This window comes from Schistocerca americana, chromosome 1 (assembly GCF_021461395.2).
Source record: "Schistocerca americana isolate TAMUIC-IGC-003095 chromosome 1, iqSchAmer2.1, whole genome shotgun sequence".
Classification (NCBI taxonomy): domain Eukaryota; kingdom Metazoa; phylum Arthropoda; class Insecta; order Orthoptera; family Acrididae; genus Schistocerca; species Schistocerca americana.
This window is the reverse complement of record NC_060119.1, coordinates 377,659,749-377,682,983: the sequence shown is the minus strand read 5'-3', so window position 1 is coordinate 377,682,983 and position 23,235 is coordinate 377,659,749. Positions and strand designations below refer to the sequence as shown.

Sequence of the window (23,235 nt, the reverse complement as noted above, 5' to 3'; positions counted from 1 at the left end):
CATTTCCTCCCAGGTGAGACAGTATACTTTCGCTTGGAATGGGAAAACTCCTCAATCCTTTGAATGGTCAAGGTTTTATACACTGGCGTAGAACCTCCCGTCGCTTTAGGAAACGAAGATCGGGGGAGGGGAAGCGAATTCGAAAGATATTTGATTTGCAGCAACATGTATGTTGCATATTCTCGAATTACGAACTTACATAATCAAATTCCACTAAACACAGAACGTTAGTCTCTGAAGAATTTAAATCAAGATCGCGATGCACTTTTCTAAGCCAATCACAGCTCATGTCACATGATCTCGCAAGCTGATGGTAGCAGATATTCATTGCGTTCACATGAGGCATCCAGAACTGGATTTTGTAAACAGATCCAATACCGCTTCTGGGTGGTCATGTAAACACTTCAAAATCGATTCCGGAAATCAGTTTCTGGCTGCCAGTTTTCCAATTCCGCAATGTAATTTTCGCTTCCACGTAAAAGCAGGCGATGTGCTTGGGCTGTCAGGTTTAGTCTTGTTTTTCAAAAATTTTGGCTAATATTGATGGAGTGCCTTTTTGCACAGTGAAAGATAAGTAGAAATGTTAGAGTGAAGCGGTTGATACCTCATCTAATTTAAGATAAATAGCAACTGTGCTGACTAAATCATAAACCACATCTCCTGTTTTCCAGGTGCCTTCGTCAACTGTGCAAGCAATCCGCTTCAGACATTAACACACAAATGCAACAGCAAAAAATGGTTTCCAAAATTCTGTTTTTGTCTTTCAGAAGATGTATCGCATGTAAATGAAGTGATTCAGCGCATAGAACACAACATACAAATAGGAAAAGTTAATGGCATAAACTTATGTCTGTAGTGTAGCTACAAGAAAAGCTTAACTTTCACGTACAATATCCGTCTTTTTTTTCGTGTGTTACGATACATCACACAAATGTACTAGTAAAATTTTAAGTAATGACATAAATGTCTGGTTGTCTTTTCGAAAATCTTCTCGAAGTGTTAAGCTATAAATGAGAATGAAATGCTCTGTGATTTAAGAAATTAAAAGCATGTTTGCACATGTAACATAACTCATATTGTGTTAAATGAAATGTACTTCAAAAGTAACACTTTTCAAACCAACAATTGCACTATTTTCCCGCAACCGATCAAAATTCGATTTAGCAGTTGCCAGAGAGCTCCAGGAAATGGCATTACTGCACCTGCACAGCTATGACGACGTAGGTAGCCCTTATGTTCATACCTATATAGCATTAAGAGACTTCACATTACATCATAAACGAAACAGGACATCAGAGGATACTCCGAGAGCACCAAAATTTCGTAAACCATAATAAAACTCATAATTCGACTCAAAGAGCACATTTGTATGTCCAGATTCACAAAGACATAGGCCCCAAGATCATATTAAACCTTTCAATGTGATTTTTGGGATGCAAACATTCTTAGAGTACCAATACTGTATCATCTCAGGATTAGTTTTTTATTATGGCATAATGCTATACGTCCCAAATGATAACGAGCACTTGAAATTCTGCAAACATTTGTCACTAGGCCAGTAAGTGTTTCAAACAAATGAAAGGCCTCCGTGGAAAAGATTAATTAAAGCCAATTTTTTTTTATCAAATTGACAAAAATAACTTGCAGTACCGGGCACAAGGAAAATTCTTTGTTGGAGTATCAGTTCTTACCAGTCAAAACGTAACTGAAAACTAAAACAACGAAAAGTTCCCAGAATTCCCTGGTTTTCTCCAGGATGAAAAAATTCCCAGGTTCTTCCTGGAGCATATACACTCCGTTTCAAAACTCCTGGGAGAGAACAGTTCAAATACTCAGAAGATATTTCAATGCTAATTGGTATTCTGAACTACAGTGTCAATAATAATTCTCTATGAAATTTAACAATAGTGAAACATATTCCAGTATCTTTATGTTGCGCTCATTACTATAAATACCGGTTTGATGCAGCTCACCATGATAGGAGTCTATCCTGTGCAAGCCTCTTCATCTCCACATAACTCTTGCAGCCTACATCCATGTGAACCTGCTTACTGTATTCAAGCCTTGGTCTGCCTCTACAACTTCTACCCCCCCCCCCCCCCAAACACACTTCCTGCCATTACCAAATTCACAATTCCTTGTTCCCCATGTTACAATATAACTATACTTAATGGCAGGAAACTTATTAGAAGAAACGTTTCACTGTGTTACTATTTCTATTCCTGTAACTGAATGGTGCATAATCCATTATTAACTCACACTAACATCACTGACCATTCAGAAGATACTGTATAAAATACTTAAGTCTTAACTTCAAAAATCTGATACCCACTATCAGGTGAATGCCTCTTGACTCAGTCAAGAACAAAAACGAAAATTTTTTCCTAAGGCCCAATTTACCTTTCCTTGAACAAAAATTATTCAATGAATTCACTCAAACGTCATAGCTTCTGTCTCCATCGTGTAAATTCAGTGAGAGTAAACTGAATAAAACACAGATACTACAGGAATATATTTACTGAATATACAGTGCAAATGAATTACTGATTTGTGCCTTGAATGAAACATGTCATTAGTGTTTTATGAAGATTTCTGCTGACTAAGCTTTACACTTCCTTAAATAAATGTCCTTTTCCTTTCCTCTTGTATTTCCTTGTTCTCTTACCTCCATCTTTAAACCGACTCATGAAAATGTAGACATCATGAACATGAGCTTTAAAAATTCTGCCCCCTCTCCCCCAATTAACCAAGAGGGTCCAACACCAACTAGAATATTTATGAACGGCAAAATCTTTATTTCAGTAAAGGCGCGCGCGCGCACACACACACACACACACACACACACACACACACACGCACGCTTTAATGAAGGGGTAATTGAATGGGATGTCAGCAGTGCAGTGCCCCTTCACCATACACCATGCAGTGGGCCACGTATTTAAACACTCATCTCTTACTAGAGAAACTTTTTTCACTTTAACCTCTGGAGCAAGAAACAAGAGCAGTGTCCAAATTTTAAATCATATTGATATAAAAGGCACAGGAAACCGGGCAAAAACTTCGACTGTATAAAGAAAGCTGCCTTTGCCTTCTATAAAGAACTATAAATAATCATGACCACAAAGCATATCAAAAGTGCAGCAATTCACAAATAAGACCCCAATTTAACCCACAAGTCATTTCATTGTATTATGGTGCTGGAATTTAGCTATTTAATGGATAGCTAGGGTACTACAAATATGGATGAAAGATTTTAAACAATAAAAAATACTTTCTTTCATTGAGTACTACTCATATAAAAATTTGTTGTAAGGTCTTACCATCATCGTTGCTGAATGTTGGGAGAGAGTCTGCAAGAACAGGTTTTATGTCTGTGTACAGTTTTTTAACGACCACTTTCTTTCCATCAAGATTAACACCTTCTATGGCAATTATTTGTCCTGGAAACAGCGAATAGGTTTCAAGCTGGCTAAGGTCGAGAGCAACAGATTTTCCACAACCAAAACTCTGTTCACTCTCCAAAAGTACAGAGGTTGGGTTTAGTCTGCCATTAGCATCACAACAAACTCTCCCAGCAGCTACAAATAGTTCCTAAAATAAACAATACAAAGCACAATAATTCACAATTTACTGATTTAACTTTCATAAATACTGTGCAGAAACAAGATTTTTTTTTTCAGTTTCAATCTCTGTAGAATAACTTAAAATACTAACCGCATGCCTTACAGTTGGGTTTGTGGGTTCAGAAAGATTGTTCTGATGAAGTAATTCTTGACCCAATTCATGAATCACATCATCCAAAATTTCCGCTTTCTCCTGAAGACGTTCAAACATAAAACGAAACCTCTGGTGTTTTACTTCATCATGGGTAACTATTGGTGTAAATTTAGTTCGAGCTGACCACAAGGCACCTTCACAGTTCCCATGCTCTAAGACAATGTCACCAGAATTAGTTCGGGACTCATACTTCGTAGACGGAGTTGCACTAGAACAACATTGTTACAGTTATCCATGTCATTGCAGTACAACAACTAATATATATGTTACACACTCTGTGTGTGTGTGTGTGTGTGTGTGTGTGTGTGTGTGTGTGTGTGTGTCCGTCCAATTTACAGCATTCATAATTTGTAATACATCTTAGCATATAAAAAGTGAAAACGCTTACACTTTGGGAGAAAAACTTGCTGGAGAGAAGACTGCTCTTGGACTACGCCCTTGTGATACTAGTTTCTTCACTGCACTGCCATCTGGAGTATTTTCCTTAGGAACATCCTCTTTTCTCTGAAACCAGATGTCAGTTCTCTTATATGATTACACAAATGGGAAAATTACTTAAGTTTAACCTCAATGCTTACTGAATACTGCAAAATTGCTTTGCTGCAGAAAATTCATGTGTATTTACTACTAGGTGACGTTTGAGGTTTAATTACAGGTATTGGGGGAAAAGGGCAGCCCAGTAAAGATTGTAATGAGAGGGGCAGTGTAACTTCCTCTCACTGCACGGTCACTCGACCTCAACTAGGTACAGGGTGTATACGCAGATAAGGCAAAAAATTCCCAGATTTTTCCCAGTTAAAAACTTTTTCTCGGTCGAAAAAACACTACTTCTCTAGTGAAATTCCACTTTTCCGCAGTGAAAGTGTATTTTAAGTGACATCATACTTTCCCTCAGAGCTGTAAAAGGTATCAGTTTATTCACCAGGGCAGAAGTTTCCGACACTTTGTAAAGATCTTTGATGCATGACAACATTTACACTGCATATTTTCATATTACGTACGTATAAATACAAATACCACCAAATACAGCATGGCAGCTTATGAAGCACTTAAATCGAGATTGCAATGTGCTTTTGTCACCCAACTACAGCTCATGTCACGTGATCTCACTAGCCACTGACAGCAGGTATTCAGAGCACAAGTCACGCGATGTTAGACAATAGCAACATAACTGCTAAGTAGCACAATTGCACAAATAAGAAAAGTTAATGGTTTAAGGAAATATACATACTGTACAGCTGCAACAAAAGCTAAGCTTCCATATGTAATATTAGTTGCCAAAAAGTTTTTGCTGTTTCTCCCCCCCCCCCTCCAAAAGACGTGGTTAGGCAAAATCCTTACAGCACTGTTTAAATTGCAGCAGCTGAATATATCTGACAAGCATGATTATAAAATTCACCGCTGTGCATCTAACAGTTTGTGGATTACCTGGCTGAATACATGTTCCATCAAGCACTTTTCCATAACAGAAAAGCCGATCATGTGTGAAATTGCTCAAGAACTCACATAGGATTTTTTTTTGAAGGGTAATTATACTTTTGCCATCATAACATAATTTGTAATCTGAAAGAATTAAAGGATTTTTTAGTGTGCGTTACCCTTTATGATGTATCAAACATACATAACGTGCCAATAAATATTACGTAATGGCGTAAATAGCTGGTCCTTTGGCCCCGAAAGTTTTTTTAAGAGGTTGGTTCTCTGTGTTAAGTTTCGAATGAGCGTGTAACGCTGTGCGACCTAAGAAATTCGTCACACATTCTCACACGTAACATAATTCATATTGAGTAAGAGGAAATTTAGCTTTAAGTAACACTTCTCAAACCACCATTCGCAATATTTTCTTGCGACCTGTTAGAAATGTAAGCAGTTGTGACGTCATGCTCATTGAGAGCAGTTTTTTTTTGTATTGCATGGTCTTCAAAACAAGGCTTATGAGAATGACGCATCATAACCAGTCCTTTTGTGTTCTTCTCTCGTTTAAGTTTCTTTGCTACAGTATTATTCCAAAGTAGTGGGCTAACACAAAATTCTTTGGTAGATTGTCAGTTCTAATCACTCAAAATTTAAAAAAATTAACTGGTAACTAAAACAATGAAAAATTCCTGCATTTTTCCCAGAAAGTATACACCCTGTAGGTGGCACTCCAACTTTCCTTTAAGCATGGCATGAAACAAGTGGAAACAAATCAAAAAATGTTTCATGTAATTTCAAAATGGTTACCACAGACTACTTCAGTGCTATGACACTTAGCATTTCACTGGCAAGAGACTACAATAGCAGCCCAACACATTTGCTAGCTAGTTTTGAATCCGTAGAAGTCTTAGTACAAATATATAGTATTACACAAGTATCGTATTACATATAAAGATGCAGCATGAACTCTTTAAAAGTTTCAAGAATGGAGAAGAAAATCTGCCACTCCCTTTGGAAGGAACCATTCTGGCATTTGTCGAGAGCAATTAAGGGAAATCACAAAAAAACCAACATCTGCATGGCTAGATGTGGATTTGAACCATGGTTCTCACAAATTAGTGTGTGCTAACCACTGCATCACCTTTCTGTCCTAACAATTATATTTTTATGAACAATATTTTGATGACCAGACCATTTATTGAAATATACAATACAAAAATTAAAAATGAAACTCTTAACCAAGATGGGCATCCATTAAAGTTATTTACAAATTGTTGAGAAAAATTTCAAAATGTAAATTTTTTCAAATTTCCAAGTTTCTAAATTAAGGTACTCAAGTAACAGCCTAATGAATTTGTAAAAAATTAGTACTTACCTTCAAAGTGTCTCAAAACTTATTTTACACTTGTAAGAAAAAATTTGATTTCATTTTTCCTAAAAGCCAGGAGTACCAAATGAAAAGTGTCTGTACCAGTAGTTATAGACGAGTATGGATCTAGTCACGTTCAAACACAACGTCACCTAGACCTAGACCCGCCAAAAGCCACTGGCATTTTTATATTTCACATTGTGCGCACACTCCTGGAATGCTTAGACACTCTGCTTGTACACAGCAACTACACCAATTAAAGATACTTTCCTTTAACTAACACCACCTGTGCAGAATTCAGTTACAGAACAAATATAGTAAAAAGCTAATTGCTACTGCCATTTTATATACCATACTCAAATTAACCAGTAACTTCAGCAAACTGGTATTATGCAAGCCTAGCACACAGAAAATGTAACGAATATTTTTCCCTTCTGCTCTTCTCTTGCACCTTTTATGTCCCACTTCAGGTTTCTATTGACCCTTTGCTGCAACAACTGTAGATTTGACACATTATACTCTGATATAACTATCCTGAGAAACACATATACAACTAAGTCCAGACACTGTCACTCTACATAGGAATGTGGGGAGGGTGATGAGTATACAGATTAGTAACACACAAACATAGCTTGACACTCCCAATTTAAAGTTGCTGGGTGGAGATTTAAGCAATCCCTGCCCCACATGGGAAACTGCATACAAAAGAAGAAGACCACAATTTGTTCCCACTTAACAGAAGTGGCACATGGAGATAAAACTTTTTCTTAAAAAAAACTGGATATTCAAAGCTAATGTCTTATGGTAAAGAATAATAAAATGCTACTAAGAATAGTTCTGATCATTAACAGTGGTTGCCACTGACCAGACACAATTATCTGTCACCTTCAGCCTATCCTTAATTGACAGAACACATCCTGTCACCATGAGCAAATTATTAAAACAAGTACACGCTTTATTTCGAATTCCAAGTATTAAGAAATTTGAGACCGGCCAAGATACTTTATTGAACCTGTCAGAAGCCAATGAAACTTTGATGATCACGGCTCCATCAGATTTACAAGGCAATTCTTCAGAGCAGTTTATACACACAATTTACAATACAGACAAAATTATAAAATAGAGCATGTACTCCTGTTTATGTAATTTAGAAAATGAATTATGATCAACTGGGTAAATGAAATAACAAGCAGAGCAGACAATTACTGTCAACTACAGTAAAACACTTGTAGGCTACTTTACTGGAGTTCTTCAGAAGTGAAAAGTTGCTAACACAAAATAAATTACAAGACATGAAGCGCTTACTGTTCCAGGGTTAATTGAGAATATCAAAATAACACTACTTTTGGATTACAAGCTGGTGGATAAGACTCATATATTGTCAAGTACAGCTATTGCAATATCATTTGCATATATTCAACAGTACAAACTTCTTTAGAGATACCTTTGCCCCTTCTCTCAGTGCCCCCATTTCAAGAGGAGGAAAGCAAGAAAATGTCTGCAGTTTCTTAGTAAGTAGTTTCTGGCATATCATGCATAGAAAATTCTATAAAACTGCAAAAATAACAAATATCACAAACTGATGTGATTATTAGACTGTAACTGAATTCTGCACCATAAAGTTGTGTATCCCACCAACAAAAACTTTATTCACATTACAATAATAACATACACAAAAAAACAAATTGTTTCTATTAACATGCAATTGTCAAAGAACACCTCCATGGATAGCAATTCTATCACTGAACCACTTAAGCAATAAGAAAAGCAGTTATTTCACATTGTATTAAATATCTGAAAACAAACAAGTTAAATATGTAAAGTTGTACGCGTATATTCATGTCATTTGGAACAGAATGTTAGAAGTACTTGTGCAATACTCCAGTTAATTCCAAGGCAGTAACATTAATAAAAAAATCCAATTGGCAAATTACAATCCACTGCATATTAACACATACATGCAAAATTCACAATACAAACCACCGCAAGAAAATTCGTGGATCAGAAAATATGTCACACAAAAACAGTACAGACTTAGTTGTGAACAATTTACACAAGTTAGGTAAGGTCATAACAAAATCCAAAACATAAAATTTATGGCACTAGCACTTATACGAACAAAGTATGTAACCTAGGAGCAAAAGCTGATTTAAAAGACATTACTTGCTTATCACATCTAGGATAAACAAAATCTTACAATGATACAATTGTCAAAATAATATTTTTTTCTGGCTGCCTATCTATATTACTTGCAACCGCCGGGGTACGGTATATTTTTCAGCTGGCAGTCATACATCCCTTGATGAGTGTGGATCTAGTCACAATTCCAATATATGTACACAAGACCTACACCCATCATGGGCCATATGAATATTTCGGTGATGTCAAAAACACTGTTACCTGTTCCTTTTTAATGATTTAAAAATATCAAAAGAAAATGCTGAAAGAGACTACAACAGAACCAATATATTTTTGCTTATCTGCTTCTGCAGTATAAGCTAACATATTTTGTTCGTATTGATGAAGAGAAAAGTCAAGTCGGAAAGTTTTATTCTGAAATCAGCAAAGCGCATGATTTTATTTATCTTTTCTTTTCTAAGAAAATTAAAATCTTTCACAAAGAGTAATGCGAAATCTGTCCGAATAATTGCTTGAACATGGTAAGACCATACCAATAAAACCACAAGACAGTTCCTCAAATATGTAAGCTAACGTATTTCTCATTTTAACCGTTAAACTCATTAAAATATAAATACGAGTATATTTTCACAATAGGAATCATCACGATTTTTTGTTACACAATGTGCAAACCACTTCGTACGAAACATTGTGTCAACGATATAGTCACATAATATTAGGGCACATTTACCCACCGAAAACATTTTACATTCATGCACAAGATAAAAGTTTAAATTCAGTTTACCTCCACGCCATTCTATGGTTACTCCGAAAGCTAGTTGTTGCTAATGCCATGGCAAGAGATTATTGCCGCATCGAATTCCCCAAAATGTAAGCGTGTTCTCTTCGGTGAATTCAACCGTCACCGGCAAGGCAACGCAGCACGGCACGCAGTAATGACCCGCTGGCCACTGACACTAGCTGACCCCTCTACGTCAGAAAAGAAAGAAGCAAAAACGTGCACGGTTTTTGAAACCACAGGGTAACTTTACTTCAACGAGCATCACATCTTTTCAACACAAAGGCGAGATTAACTTACATTGTATTCTCCCGGAACCTACGTTAACTACGACACACACTACTTCGCAAGTTATTATTTTGTACTTACAATTATTTCCTGTGACAAACAGCCCAACGCCTCACCTTTTCGGAAACAATACCGGTATTCTAAAAGCATAATCTACCACAAGCATCTTAACATATCTCCTAGCGTCTCGCTGTCAAACCAGAACAACTATGGCGGCTGGCCTTGAAGAACGCTCTAGCGGCCAAGAGGTGCTGGCTGTGGAGGGGGGGAGAACCTTGTACCTGAACTTGTTGGCGCGCTTCTCGTGCTATCTTTCCCAATCACAAATCACGACTCTGGTGCTTACAGGAGCCACTAAATGTATATGTACTAAATCTTCGTTTCAGTCCTGTTCGAGAGTACGTAATGATTGGTTTACAAAGCATTCGAGGAAAAAGTTTTAATTGTAAAGTTTCAATACGAGGCCGATTTTTCTTTCTATTGGAGGTAAACCCGGCAACACAGCGCGTAGAACTGGTTTTGATCTTCCCACCAGCAGCCTCCTCCGACGCCGTGGCAACGTACATGTACCTTTCCATTTCCAAATAGCCTGGAGGCATTCCTATTCCTACCTGCTCTCTCCCTAACACAGATCCTCTCGGCGTTTCTACTCTGATAATGGAGAACTATTTAGTAAAATGCAAGCCACAATAAATACTCACCTTAGCTGTGGGCGTCGAGTAGAGTTGTAAAATTTCACTGTGATTTCTGAGAAATAGTTAAGACGTTACATTTTACGGCTGATAAATACAGATTTGTTGCGCTGTAAGGATAGAACGACGATACTAAGTCAAAGTGCAATTAATAAATACTTCACACATTTCGTGCTTTGTCATATAGATTCAACTGGAGTGGAAAAACTAAGTTACGTAACTGATTATCAACAAAATATTACAAGAACAACATATATGCCGCTCACGGCTACGATTCAAACGTATGAACATTAATTATTTTTACAAAATTTAAATATTTTAGGATTTCATACGTTATTTATGTGAGCAAATTGGTTACAACTTCACGGGGTTTGTCACAGACAACCTCCCCAAACCCAAATGACTGCCCATTAGTAAAATGGCGCATATTTTTCTAATTCTGATGTTCCATGAAAGGCTTATGATTATTTACAGAAAAATTACGCCTCAGACTTCTTTTAGCCTTTCCGAAGACTACCAACTTTTCGTTATGATACGCGAATCTGTAGTTCGGTAGTTTCAAACTTGAAAGGCCTACTCACTGAGAGATAAAGAACAGATATAGCTGCTGGATTCGTGATTCTTCTGTAATGGGAGGGAACACTCGGGCTTTATATTGGCAATTTTGACGTAACGCCTGCTCAGACTTCAATTATGCATGCTGCATAGGTACATTTTGGCGAACTAAAGTTATTTCTATTTCATACAAAATCGTATTTTAAGACCAAAAAACATACACTCATGCATCGCAAAAAACGAATGGGTTTGTTAATATGGGGAAATTACTCTTTTTATTTAATAAGTACGAGATACTGTATGTGATGAAAACAATCGTCCATTAAAAAACGTATTATATGTTGCCTTCTCGCCCCAAATGCAACGCAGTGCTTCTAATAGGACTATATACTATTTTGCGAAAGCAATTTCTTTTTAAGGGCTGATATATATGGCGTAATATGAATCCACCAGTCCTTTAAGCAACTTTCCACAATTTTCTTAATCCTCAAAGCTGCTTTATATATATTAAGCTGATAAAGTATGTCTTGTTAAATTAATGGGTAGGTCATCAGTTTTATCAAATTGCTGCTGATGCTTCTCTCAATCTGCAATGTTTCATATTGATGAAGTCTTTACTCTGCATTCCTTACTTGATATCAATAATTTTATGACAAGACCTTGTGCTTGAGGGTTTAATTCAAATAGATCTCCAGCATGTTGGTTGTGTGTCAGTAATATTAACTGTGTTACACAGAACTTTTGTCTTTAAATGCTGAAGAGCCATGTCCATAGGCATTAACAGCTTTGAACAAGCAGCTCAATCCAAACCAGACAAATCTGCTTAGTTCACAAATACAGTTACAATGAAAATAATTTGTGAGGGAATGTTTTCTCTCTAACCACATCCTTTCAGAGATATGTGTTGAAACTTCATGCACATGGAATTTTTACATTTTGTATGCTTTGTGTAGTACTCCCTGCTACGGTGTAAAAAAAAGTACTACATTACTGAGATTGAATAGTACTGTGAGGCAGGTGTCCAACAAAAGACGCTAAGCAAGTGTCCCTTCAACCAATAGGTACTGCATTTAACCATGCATAGTTGACCTCTGACAGCTAGCCAATCTAATCAGTTGGCATTCAACACCAGAGCACATAATCATACATGAAATCTAGTAAAGGGATGGTTTCATTAACTTCTCCCAGAACTGCACTATTTCTCCGAGGTGCATCTTATTTTATCTCATGACTTGCGCGCGCGCGCCCACACACACACACACACACACACACACACACACACACACACACACACACACAACAGAATTAGAACTCCGGGATGTTTGTGTGTCTAGTAGTGATCATACATGTTTCATATACTGATTTGGGAAGCCTGGAGGTCTATAATGCAGTTAAAAATTTGTAACTGGCAGAATTTTCTACACATGGAAATATATTGACATGGCTTAACTGGTGTTGAGTTCAAACTGCTGACTAACCACGGTTGTGGCAGGAGCAACACTCTTGCTTAGCAAAAGTTAAGATCTTTTTCCTTACTCAGGAAGTAAGAAGTAATTCTGAAGCGTGGTAGACTGGGAGCAGTGGCACTTTAAATAACAGTTCACTATTACACTTTAGTGTTGATCATGAGAACCAACCAGGCTAGAAAGTATGTCAAATCCAGACATTTGCTCTGCCAAGGTAAGCCTTGACTGATAACTTTAGAGTACATTGAGAATGGGCTGCTCTCACCAACCCACACTTCAAACAGTGCGACAAACCAAAGTCTATATAGCCCTCTAGATGGAAAGCATTATAAGTGACACCAGGAGAATCTTTCTATTTACCAAATTATGATTATTTGTAGGAGACCTGAAGTCTCTGCAGGCACATAATGCGTATGTCAACTAACCAGGTTGTCAGAGGACATGGAGCATCAGTATTCAGACCCAGATGAAACAATGGTGTGAGCAATGCACTGGGAAATCCAACAATTCAGCCACAGGATATATCCCATTACTTGTGTGTCCATATCACACTAAGTTTGGCTAAGAAGGTAATGTTACCTTAAAAACATCTGGATGTACATGCATATCCCCAAACCACTGCAGTGCATGGTAGAGAGGTACTTCTCATTGTATCAGTTATTAGGACTCTTCCCCCCGCCCCCCTCCCTTTCTCCCATTCGATTTACGTATGGTGCACAAGAAGAATAATTGTTTAAATTCCTCTGTGCACACTGTAATTAATTTAATCTTGTCCTCACAATCCCTACAAGAGTGACATGTAGCGGGTATTCATCGACTCCTCATATAAAGCTGGCTCTTGGAACTGTGTAAAATAGACTTTTCTGGACAATTTACACCATCTTCCAAAGCACCAGTTTAGTTCTTTCAACATCTATGGCACACTCCCACAAGTCAAACAAACCTGTAACCATTTGTCATGCCCTTCTCTGTATACCTTCAACAGCCACAATTAATCTTATTTGGTATGGCTCCTACACACTTTAGCAATGCTCTAGGATGGTCAACACAAGTGATTTGTAAGCATTAATCATGTAGACTGAACATATTTCTCTACTACTCTACCAACAACCTGAGTCTGCTACCTACCTTACCAAAAACTGAGGCTATGTGACAGTACCATGTATTACAACCAAACATTTGTAAAAGTTTACTGTTTTCAACTTTGACTCATTGATGTTATAGTCATGGGATACTACGGCTTTTTTGTTTTGTTAAGTGTACAATTTTACTTTCCTGAACGTTTAATGCACGTTGGCAATTCCTGCACCACTTCAAAATGTAATCAAGGCTGGACAATATTTGTGCAACTTTTTTCAGACTATACTTCATTACAGATAACAGCATTACTGGCAAAAAGTCTGAGATTACTGTTACATTATCCTCAATGTCTATACAACATGGACAGCAAGGGTCCCAACACTTACCATAACTTGCTGTGTCCTCGCTACTAAAACAAACGTTGTCAATTCAGTCTCAAACTTTGCCAGATATCCTTTACGACCCTACTTTTTAAAGCATAGTTGTGGAACTGAGACAAATGCTTTTTGGAAATCAAGAAATACTGCACGACTGTCTTGATCCATGGCTTTCAGTATTTCATATGTGGAAAGTGCAAGTTGGGTTTCGCATTATGTTGTTTTCGGAATCTGCTGGTTGGCAAAGATTTCTGTTGGAGATACATTATTATGTTTGAGCTCAGAATAAATTATAATATTCTACAACAAATGGTGTCTAAACATGGGCTTACACTAGTTTTTATTTGGGATCACCACTTCAAAGAACATTAGAATCTGAGAATAGGTTACTGGAATTTGAAAAGCGGGAGTGGGCCTAGAATTTAAGTTCAAATAAATTACATTTTTTTTAAATAATTAAAATGAGGAAATATGCTTACTACATTGAAACTAAGCAAAGAGTATGCCGATATTGAAAGAACAGCTGATGAAATACTAAAACTGGTTTCAGAAATGAATAAAAGATAATCCATGGAAAGAAAGTTTAGACACCAACCGTTTCCTATTATACTGAATTATAATGAAGAGATTGAAAACCTCCACAAAGAGTTACGCAAAGCCAGTAAATGATAGATAATCCTGTTACAACATCTTAATCTGAAATTTTAATGCAGAACTTAGATAAAACCCCGAGAACAATTCCTTAGTGGGGAGCACAAGTGACAGACTTCAAATGTCAACAGAATTTATAGAGAAGAACATTTTCTTAACACTTCCAGAGGACGTATGTATATCCCAATGTCTTCTTACACACAAACAATATCCATGAACGAAAACTACATAAAAAGTTATCATAGGTGATAAAGCAGGTATTGTGCAGGTATGTTATTTTATTTGGATGTGGGACATCATGTCATGATGGAACCAGCAATTTTGTCAGGGGGATGTACCTGCTCGAGTGCAAATATGTAAGTTTCGAGGATCACCAACCTACTTTGAAGAGGTGCAGAAGCCGTAAGAAGGTATGTAATTTTAATAATGCAAAAGAGACTCCAAAAATGATAAATGGAATCTTAAATTCGGGCAGATTGATTTGTTCTATGTAGAGGCAGTGTTGGACATTGATATTGAGAGTAATTTTATGCTATACATATGAAGATATGTGTTTATACGGTTAATGTGAAACAAGTCAGTATGTTATTCAACAGTAATTAAAAACTAGTGTTGAGTTTTTTTCCAAATAGCTATTGAAAAGCCGTCAGGGAAGTAGCCTCTCTCATACTTTGAAGGAGGCTAAATCTAGAAATAGAAAGAGGCAATGAATACCTACAGAATAGGAAGTCCGACTAAGTAAAACAATACAAACCCCAGAGAACCAAATAGGAAAGGGACTTGGCAAGAAGCAAATTAAACTGACAAATTAATCACATTTTACACAAAAAAAAAACCATAGAAATACATACTCCAAAAGCTACTGCACAGTGTGGGACAGCATTTACCACAAATGTTAGTCCTCAATCCAGTCACAAATTTCGCTTTATAGCCCATATGAACGTACTTTTGGCAATAAATGTAGGTGTAGTACTCAGTCAAATGCTTTTCAGAAATCAAGAAATACTGCATCTACCTGACTGCCTTAATCTGAAGCTTTCAGTACATCATGTGATAAACATAAAGTGTTGGGTTACATGTGCTCTATGTTTTCAGAATACATGCTTGCCAGCACCAAGGAGGTCATTTTGTTCAAGATACCTCATTATGTTTGAGTTCAGAATATATTCTAAAATTCTACAACAAATTTTGTCAAGTATGTTGGACAGTAGTTTTGTGCATCACTTCTACTGCACTTCCTATTGACGGGTGTAACCTGTGCTTTCTTCCAAACATGGGCATATTTTTTTGTTTGAGGGATTCACGATATATTATAGTTATAAGAGGGTCTGACTCTGCCGCAAATATTATGAATTTAAATTTGGTGAGATGGCACAGCATGCCATTTTTCTGTATGTATCTCAATTTTCTGGCAGTCTTACGAATAACACTGTACAACACAGTCATCCAAGAAGTCGTTAAAGACAGGGCCCTGGGGATTTGTTCTATTTTTATGATTTCAGCTATTTTTCAACACCACTAACACTAAATTCATCTGAGTTTTTCTTTGTAAAGGAACATTTGAAAAAAAAAGTTAAACATTTAAGCTTTTACTTTGCTATCTTCAATTTCAATTCCCATTTCATTCACTAGGGACTAGACTAACATTGGTGCCCTTACAGCCTTTTATATAACCAGAATTTCTTTGGGTTTTGTGAAAGATCATTTGACACTACTCTACTACTGCAGTCACTGAAGGCTTTACGCATTGCTCTCTTGACAGCCAAACACGTTTCATTCAGTATCTCTCTATCTATAGACAAATAATGCCATTATTTACAGTGTATACCAAGGAAGGTTCCTCCCATTATTAACTGTTCTATTGCATAAATATTTATTTGGTGGATGGTCAACTATTCTTTTGAACGTGAGCGATAGTTCCTCTACATGCACCTTCCCCGTGTTCAAGGTTTCAAGCTCCTCATTGATATACGACCCTACTGTGTGTTAGATCCAATATACTTCCATCATGAGTGGGGTTCCAAACAATCTGTTCTACGTAGTTTTCAGAGAAGACATTTAGTAATGTTTCTCATCACCCCCACTACTAACGAAACTTTAATTTTCCCAGCTGACTGTTCAACAATTAACATCTCTACCAATCATTACAGCATGACTGGGGAACTTGTGTAACAGCAAAATGTGGTTTTCGGTTACATCAAGTGACGAGTCTGGTAGGCAATAGAAGGATCAAATTATGGTTTTATTCCTATCTCTGATACCCATGCCTTACCCAAAAATAATCTTACATACAGCTTCAATTTCTATCTCTGTGGAGTTTAATTTCTTCTCTACAGCAATACATATACCACCTCCATTTCAAATTTGCCTATCCTTTTGATACACATTTATATTATCTGCAAAAATCTCACTGGTATCAATTTCAGGTTTCCACCAGGTTTTTGTAACCAGTATTATGTGAGCAACATCAAGATTGAGCTGGGTGATTTTAATGCACAACTTGGAAGAGAAGACATGTTCCAGCCTGTAATTGGAGCCCCACAGTAAACATGGAACCACTAATGATAATGGAATGAGACTGATCCTCTTTACAGCCTCCTGGAATATGATAGTGGGATCTACCAGGTTTCCCCATAAGGAGATACATAAGGGCATATATCCAATTTATTGGATGTTCGAATCTTTAGTGGCCCTAAAGTGGATTCAGATCATTTTCTTGAAATGGCCAAGATAAGAGCTAGGATATCAAATGCTCAGAAAGAAAGACATACTAGGTAAGAAAGGTACAATATCACAGCACTTGCAAATCATACTGTCAGCATTTCTCAGGCCCTAGAACAAGGAACAACACAAGACAGTAATGACACGAAACAAAAATGGCTGACTATAAAACAAGCTATAGACATTTCATCTAAGGAAACACTAGGAATGGAGGGAAAATCAATAAGGCCCGAATGGTTTGACAATTATAAGAGTGATTAAATAAAGAACATTGCATACCAAAAGATATTACAGGTGAATTGCACAAGAAGCTGCTTGGAGGATTATCAAGAGAAAAGAAAGATCAAAGAGGTGACATCGCCGAAAGGAAAGGGAATGGTTGGTTGGTTTAAAGGCGGGGAAAAGGGGCCAAACTACGAGGTCATTGGTCCCTTGTTTCTAATAAAAACAATGCCACAAGTGTGAGAGTAAAACGGACAAAACATATAACACAAAATGGAAAGAAAGGAAAAGCCACAAGAATGAAGGGAAGGCAACAAATACTGAAATAAACAAAAGAGGACAAGAAAACAACAGAGAAACACAAGAAACAGAAGAGAGTAAAACATGAAATCAGATTACAGTGGCTGGTCAACCACGAGAATAAAAAAGGAAAGCCACCACTCTGCAACACATTAAAACCTCCACCCTAAAAGCACTAGGGTGGAGGACACAGAGAGACAAAGGACATGCGCTAAAACCTACATAGTAGCATAAAACCCACACTCACGGATAAAACGTAAAACTAAAGCTGCTGTGGAGGCATTGTCGCCCAACACCAAAGGCAGGGTGCTGGGAAAGTTATAAATCTGCCACAGAGTGGCTAAAAGTGGGCAGTCCAGCAAGAGATGGATGACTGTCATTTGGGAACCACAGCGACACTGAGGTGGGTCCTCGCACTGGACAAGGTAACCATGCGTTAGCCAGGTATGGCCAATGCGGAGCCGGCAGAGGACAACTGATTCCCTGCGAGAGGCCTGCATGGAAGACTTCCACACAGTCTCCTTAATGACACATGGTTTGTTGTGCGTGCTATTATGCCATTCCGTCTCCCAAAGCCGGAAAACCCTGCGGTGTAAGACAGAACGCAGGTCAGCTTTGGAGATGCCTATCTCCAGAAGCAGTTTCCGCATCACTCGTTTGACCAGCCTGTCGGCAAGTTTGTTGCCAGGGATTTCGATGTGTCCTGGGGTCCACACAAACACCACAGAATGGCGGGACTGTTCCAGAACACAGATGGACTCCTGAATGGACGTTACCAAAGGGTGGCGAGGGTAGCACTGGTTGATAGCTTGTAGGCTGCTCAATGAGTCAGTACACAGGAGAAATGACTCGCCAGGGCGTGAGCAGATGTACTCAACAGCACGAGATATGGCTGCCAGTTCTGCAGTGAAAACGCTGCACCCAACTGGCAAGGAGTGCTGCTCAATATGTCCTCCATCAACGTATGCAAAGCCTATGTGACCATCAGTCATTGAACGGTCGGTGTAAACCACTTCAGAAACCCGGAATACATCAAGAATCAAGAGGAAGTGACAGCGGAGAGCAGCAGGGTTAACGGAGTCCTTAGGGTCATGCAAAAGGTCCAGATGAAGCTGCGACCGAGGCGTACACCATGGAGGCGTACGTGAACGGACCGCAAGTAGAGGTGGTAAAGGGAAGGACTCCAGTTCGGAGAGACGGGACCACTCACGAACCACAAATGTTTGCCCTGATTTGGGCCGCCAATGAGGCAGATGGACTGCCGCAGGTGGGAAAGGAGACGGTAATTTAGGTGCTCAGGGGAACTATGAATGTGTGCTGCGTAACTGGCAAACAGTGGAGGGACACCAGCCTCCACCAATAGGCTGGTCACCAGACGCTTCCTAAAAGCTCCTGTCACTAATCGAACCCCACAGTGGTGCACAGGGTCGAGTAAATGCAATGCTGAAGGTGCTGCCGAACCATAAATAACACTCCCATAAGGAATTCGGGATTGGACAAGGGCTCTGTAGAGCTGCAGCAGCGTAGACCTATCTGCACACCAATTGGTGTTGCTCAGGCAACGGAGGGCACTGAGGTGCTGCCAGCAGTTCTGCTTAACCTGACGAAGATGAGGTCAATCGAGTGTTTAAAACCAGTCCTAGGAATTTATATGTCTCCACTACAGTGAGTGGATCGTCATTAAGGTAAAGTGTGGGTTGCAGATGAACAGTACGATGATGACAGAAGTGCATAACACACGACTTTGCGGCTGAAAACTGGAAGCCGTGGGCTAGAGCCCATGACTGCGCCTTGTGGATGGCTCCCTGGAGGTGCCGCTCAGCAACAACAGTACTGGAGCAGCAATACGAAATGCAGAAGTCATCAGCATACACAGAAAGTGAGACTGGCAGCCTGACAGCTAACCATTAATGGCCACTAAAAATAGACACACACTCAACACAGAGCCATTCGGAACTCCATTCTCCTGTATATGGATGGAACTATGGGAGTCACCAGCTTGGACACGGAAAGTACAGAGCGCCAGGAAGTTTTTGATAAAAATCAGGACTGGTCCCTAGAGACCCCACTCATACAATGTGGCAAGGAAATGATGTCACCAAGTCGTGTAGTATGTTTTATGTAAGTCAAGAAAGACAGAAATCAGGTGTTGCCATCTGGTAAAGGGTGTTCGGATGGCAGACTTAATGGACACAAATTTATCAGTGGTAGAGCGACCCTGGTGGAAGCTGCCCTGACATGGAGCCAGCAAGCCACGCGACTCCAGGACCCTACCCAACCGCCAACATACCATACATTCAAGCACCTTACAAAGAACGTTGGTGAGGCTGATGTGCCGATAGCTATCCACATCAAGCGGGTTACCGTGTGTGAGCACCGGATGTTGGTTTTCTTCCACCATTGCGATGGAAAGATGCCATCGCACCAGATCCAGTTGAAGACGACGAGAAGATGTTGCTTGTAGTCATCTGGCTTTGGATGTGATCAGGCCCAGGAAATGTGTCGGGGTAATGTGCAAGGGCACCGAGAGCTCCCACTCTGTAAATGGGGCATTGTAGGATTCACAGTAGCGTACAGTGAATGAGAGGACATTCCCTTTCGGCCGCCATTTGAGTTTTCAAAAGGCTGGAGGGTAATTCTACGATGCAGAGGCTCGAGAAAGTGTTCGGCAATCACGTTTGCGTCAGTACATAACTGGCCATTTATGGTAACACCGGGGACAGCTGTTGGGGCCTGGTACCCGAAAAGATGTTTGATCTTTGCCCAGGCTTGGGAAGGTGACGTATGGCACCCAATGGTAGAAACTTACCTCTCCCAACACTCCTCCTTCCGTTGTTCGATAAGGTAGCGAATACGGACATGGGAGCCGTTTAAAGGCTATGAGGTGCTCCAGGGAAGGGTGCCACTGTAGAGCAAGTCGATGCTCCTTAATTGCTTCAGCAACTTTCAGCGACCACCAAGGGACTGCCTTATGCCTCAAGCACCCTAAAGAGCAAGGTATCGGGTTTCCCGCCACAGAAACAATTGTGCTAGTCACCTGCTCAACCATCACATCGATGTTACCGTGTGGGGGAGATTCAGTGATAACAGCAGAGGCGAGAGTTATACAGTCCGCCTTGTTAAAAGCCCATCTGGGCAGGTGTCTGTGTGCCTGACACTGGGGCAGTGTCAGGAAGATGGGGAAATGGTCACTACCACACAGGTAGTCATGTGCGCTCCTGTGTACAGAGGGAGAAGTCCTTGGCTGCAAATGGAAATATCAATGGCTGAGTAACTACCATGAGCCACACTGAAATGTGTGGCAGCCCCAGTACTTAAGAAGCAGAGGTCGAATTGCGACAGTAAAGTTTCGACATCTCTGTCTTGGCCAGTAAGCATGGTACCACCCCACAAGGGGTTATGGGCATTAAAATCTCCCAGAAGTAGGAAAGGTTTAGGGAGTTGCTGGATCAGTGCAGCTAATACATTCAGGGGTACTGCACCATCCGGAGGAAGATATACATTGCAGACAGTTACTTCCTGTGTCTCCCTTATTCTGACAGCCACAGCTTCAAGAGGGGTTTGAAGGGGCACATGTTCACTACAGACCACGTTTAGGACATAAACACGAACTCCACATGACACTCAATTATAGTCGCTACGGTTCGTGTAATATCCCTTATAGCCGCGGAGGGCAGGGGTCTGCATTGCTGGGAACCAGGTTACCTGGAGGGCACTGCAGATAGCAGGTGTAAAGCTTAACAGTTGCCGTAGCTCAGCCAGGTGGTGGAAAAAACCGTTGCAATTCCACTGGAGGATGGCATCATGAGACTGGGAAGGCATGGAACATTCAATGAGGCAGTTTACGTCTCAGTCTCACCTGCTGCCACCGATTTATTGCCAGAGTGGTCTATATCCATTGTGTCTGCGGGTCTGGCAGGATCTAGGTCCTCAGCTAACGCCAAAATCTCCACCCCATCCTCAGCTGCAGAGCTTGTAGGCAGTGGTGGTGTGGGTGCCACCGCAATTTCCTTGGTCTTAGGAGTTTTCTTTTTGGATTTCTCTCACTGCTCCTTGGGTTTCCCTGGTTGGGAGGACTTCACTGGCTCAGTCTCCGGGACTGAGGATAGTGTGATGCCCTATGACCAGCTGCTTTTGGGCTCTTCTGCCACTGGTGGGTGTCATCTTTCCAAGTAGAAGAAACCTGGGAAGGGAGTGATCCAAAGGACCCCTTCCTAGTGAAAGAAGCTGAAGAAGACCTACGCTTCTCCTGCTTATTAGTGGGGATGGAGGTCTCCGATGGTTGGGGGGGGGGGGGGGGGTGTTAAGTAGGTGGTGCAGGATCAACATGGAGGGAATGTCCCCCACCATCAAGGGGGCAGGTGTAGTCTTTCAGCTCTGAGACGCGACCTGGGTTGGCGGAGCTGATGGTGCCAGAGCTGTTGTAGCAGCAGAGTAAGATAATGTCGTACGCACAAGATGCAGACATTCAAATTTTCTATTAGTCTCAGTGTAGGTCAGTCAGGCCAGGGTTTTGTACTCCATGATTTTCCTTTCTTTCTGGAGAATCCTACAGTCAGGCGAGTAAGTCGAATGGTGCTCTCCGCAGTTGACACAGAGGGAGGCGGGGCACATGGAGTATTGGGATGTGATGGGCGTCTGCAATCTCTGCATGTGACGCCGGAAGTACAGTGGGACGACATAAAGCTGAACTTCCAGCACTTAAAGAACTGCATCAGGGGAGGGATATAGGGCTTTACATCACACTGGTAGACCGTCACCTTGACCTTCTTGGGCAATGTATCACCCTCAAAGGCCAATATGAAGGCACCAATGGCAACCTGATTATCCTTTGGACCCCCGGTGGACATGCTGCACGAAATGTACACCTCGACGCTTTAAAGTGACGTGCAGCTCATCGTCGGACTGTAGAAGGTCTCTGTGAAATATGAGACCCTGGACAATATTTAAGCTGTTATGGGGTGTGATGGTTACAGAAACATACCCCAGCTTGTCGCAAGTGAGTAACTCCATGACTGGGCAGAGGATGCTGTTTTGATCAAGACTGACCCAAATCTCATTTTGGACAAGCACTCCACCTCCCCCAACTTGTCCTCTAAATGTTCAACAAAAAACTGAGGTTTCATCGTCATGAAAGATTCCCCCATCAGCTCTCAAACATACAAGGTACCGGGGAGAATAAGACCTGCTGCCATCCTTAGCCTGACGTTCGTCCCAGAGTGTGGCCAGGGAGGGGAACGATTTGGGGTCATACTTCTGTACTTTCAATTGAGCTCGTGATCGCTTAGAGACAGCTGGTGTTTCACTAACAGCAAGAGATGGAGGACTACGCTTCATCACATGTCATCCGCCCTGATGCCACTCACTCCAACCAAGGGCCCTCCCCACGGGTGCCACCCAGCTG

General features: G+C 40.1%; 1 protein-coding gene across 3 annotated transcripts in view; it reads right to left on the bottom strand.

Moving 5' to 3' along the window:
* The window catches only part of LOC124600699 (DNA polymerase alpha subunit B), an 89,841-nt gene that overhangs the window by 2,634 nt on the left and 63,972 nt on the right, over nucleotides 1-23,235 (bottom strand). Inside the window, exons 3-6 of one of the 3 annotated variants that reach the window (XM_047136185.1) lie at nucleotides 10,469-10,514; nucleotides 4,166-4,281; nucleotides 3,715-3,985; nucleotides 3,321-3,591 (exon numbers count right to left, since the gene is read on the bottom strand). In XM_047136185.1, coding sequence (XP_046992141.1) covers nucleotides 3,321-3,591; nucleotides 3,715-3,985; nucleotides 4,166-4,281; nucleotides 10,469-10,514 — 704 coding nt within the window. Of the gene's footprint in view, nucleotides 1-3,320; nucleotides 3,592-3,714; nucleotides 3,986-4,165; nucleotides 4,282-5,205; nucleotides 6,368-9,848; nucleotides 10,006-10,468; nucleotides 10,515-23,235 lie in introns of those variants that run through there. The other 2 variants (XM_047136186.1, XM_047136187.1) reach the window with 2 other exon arrangements.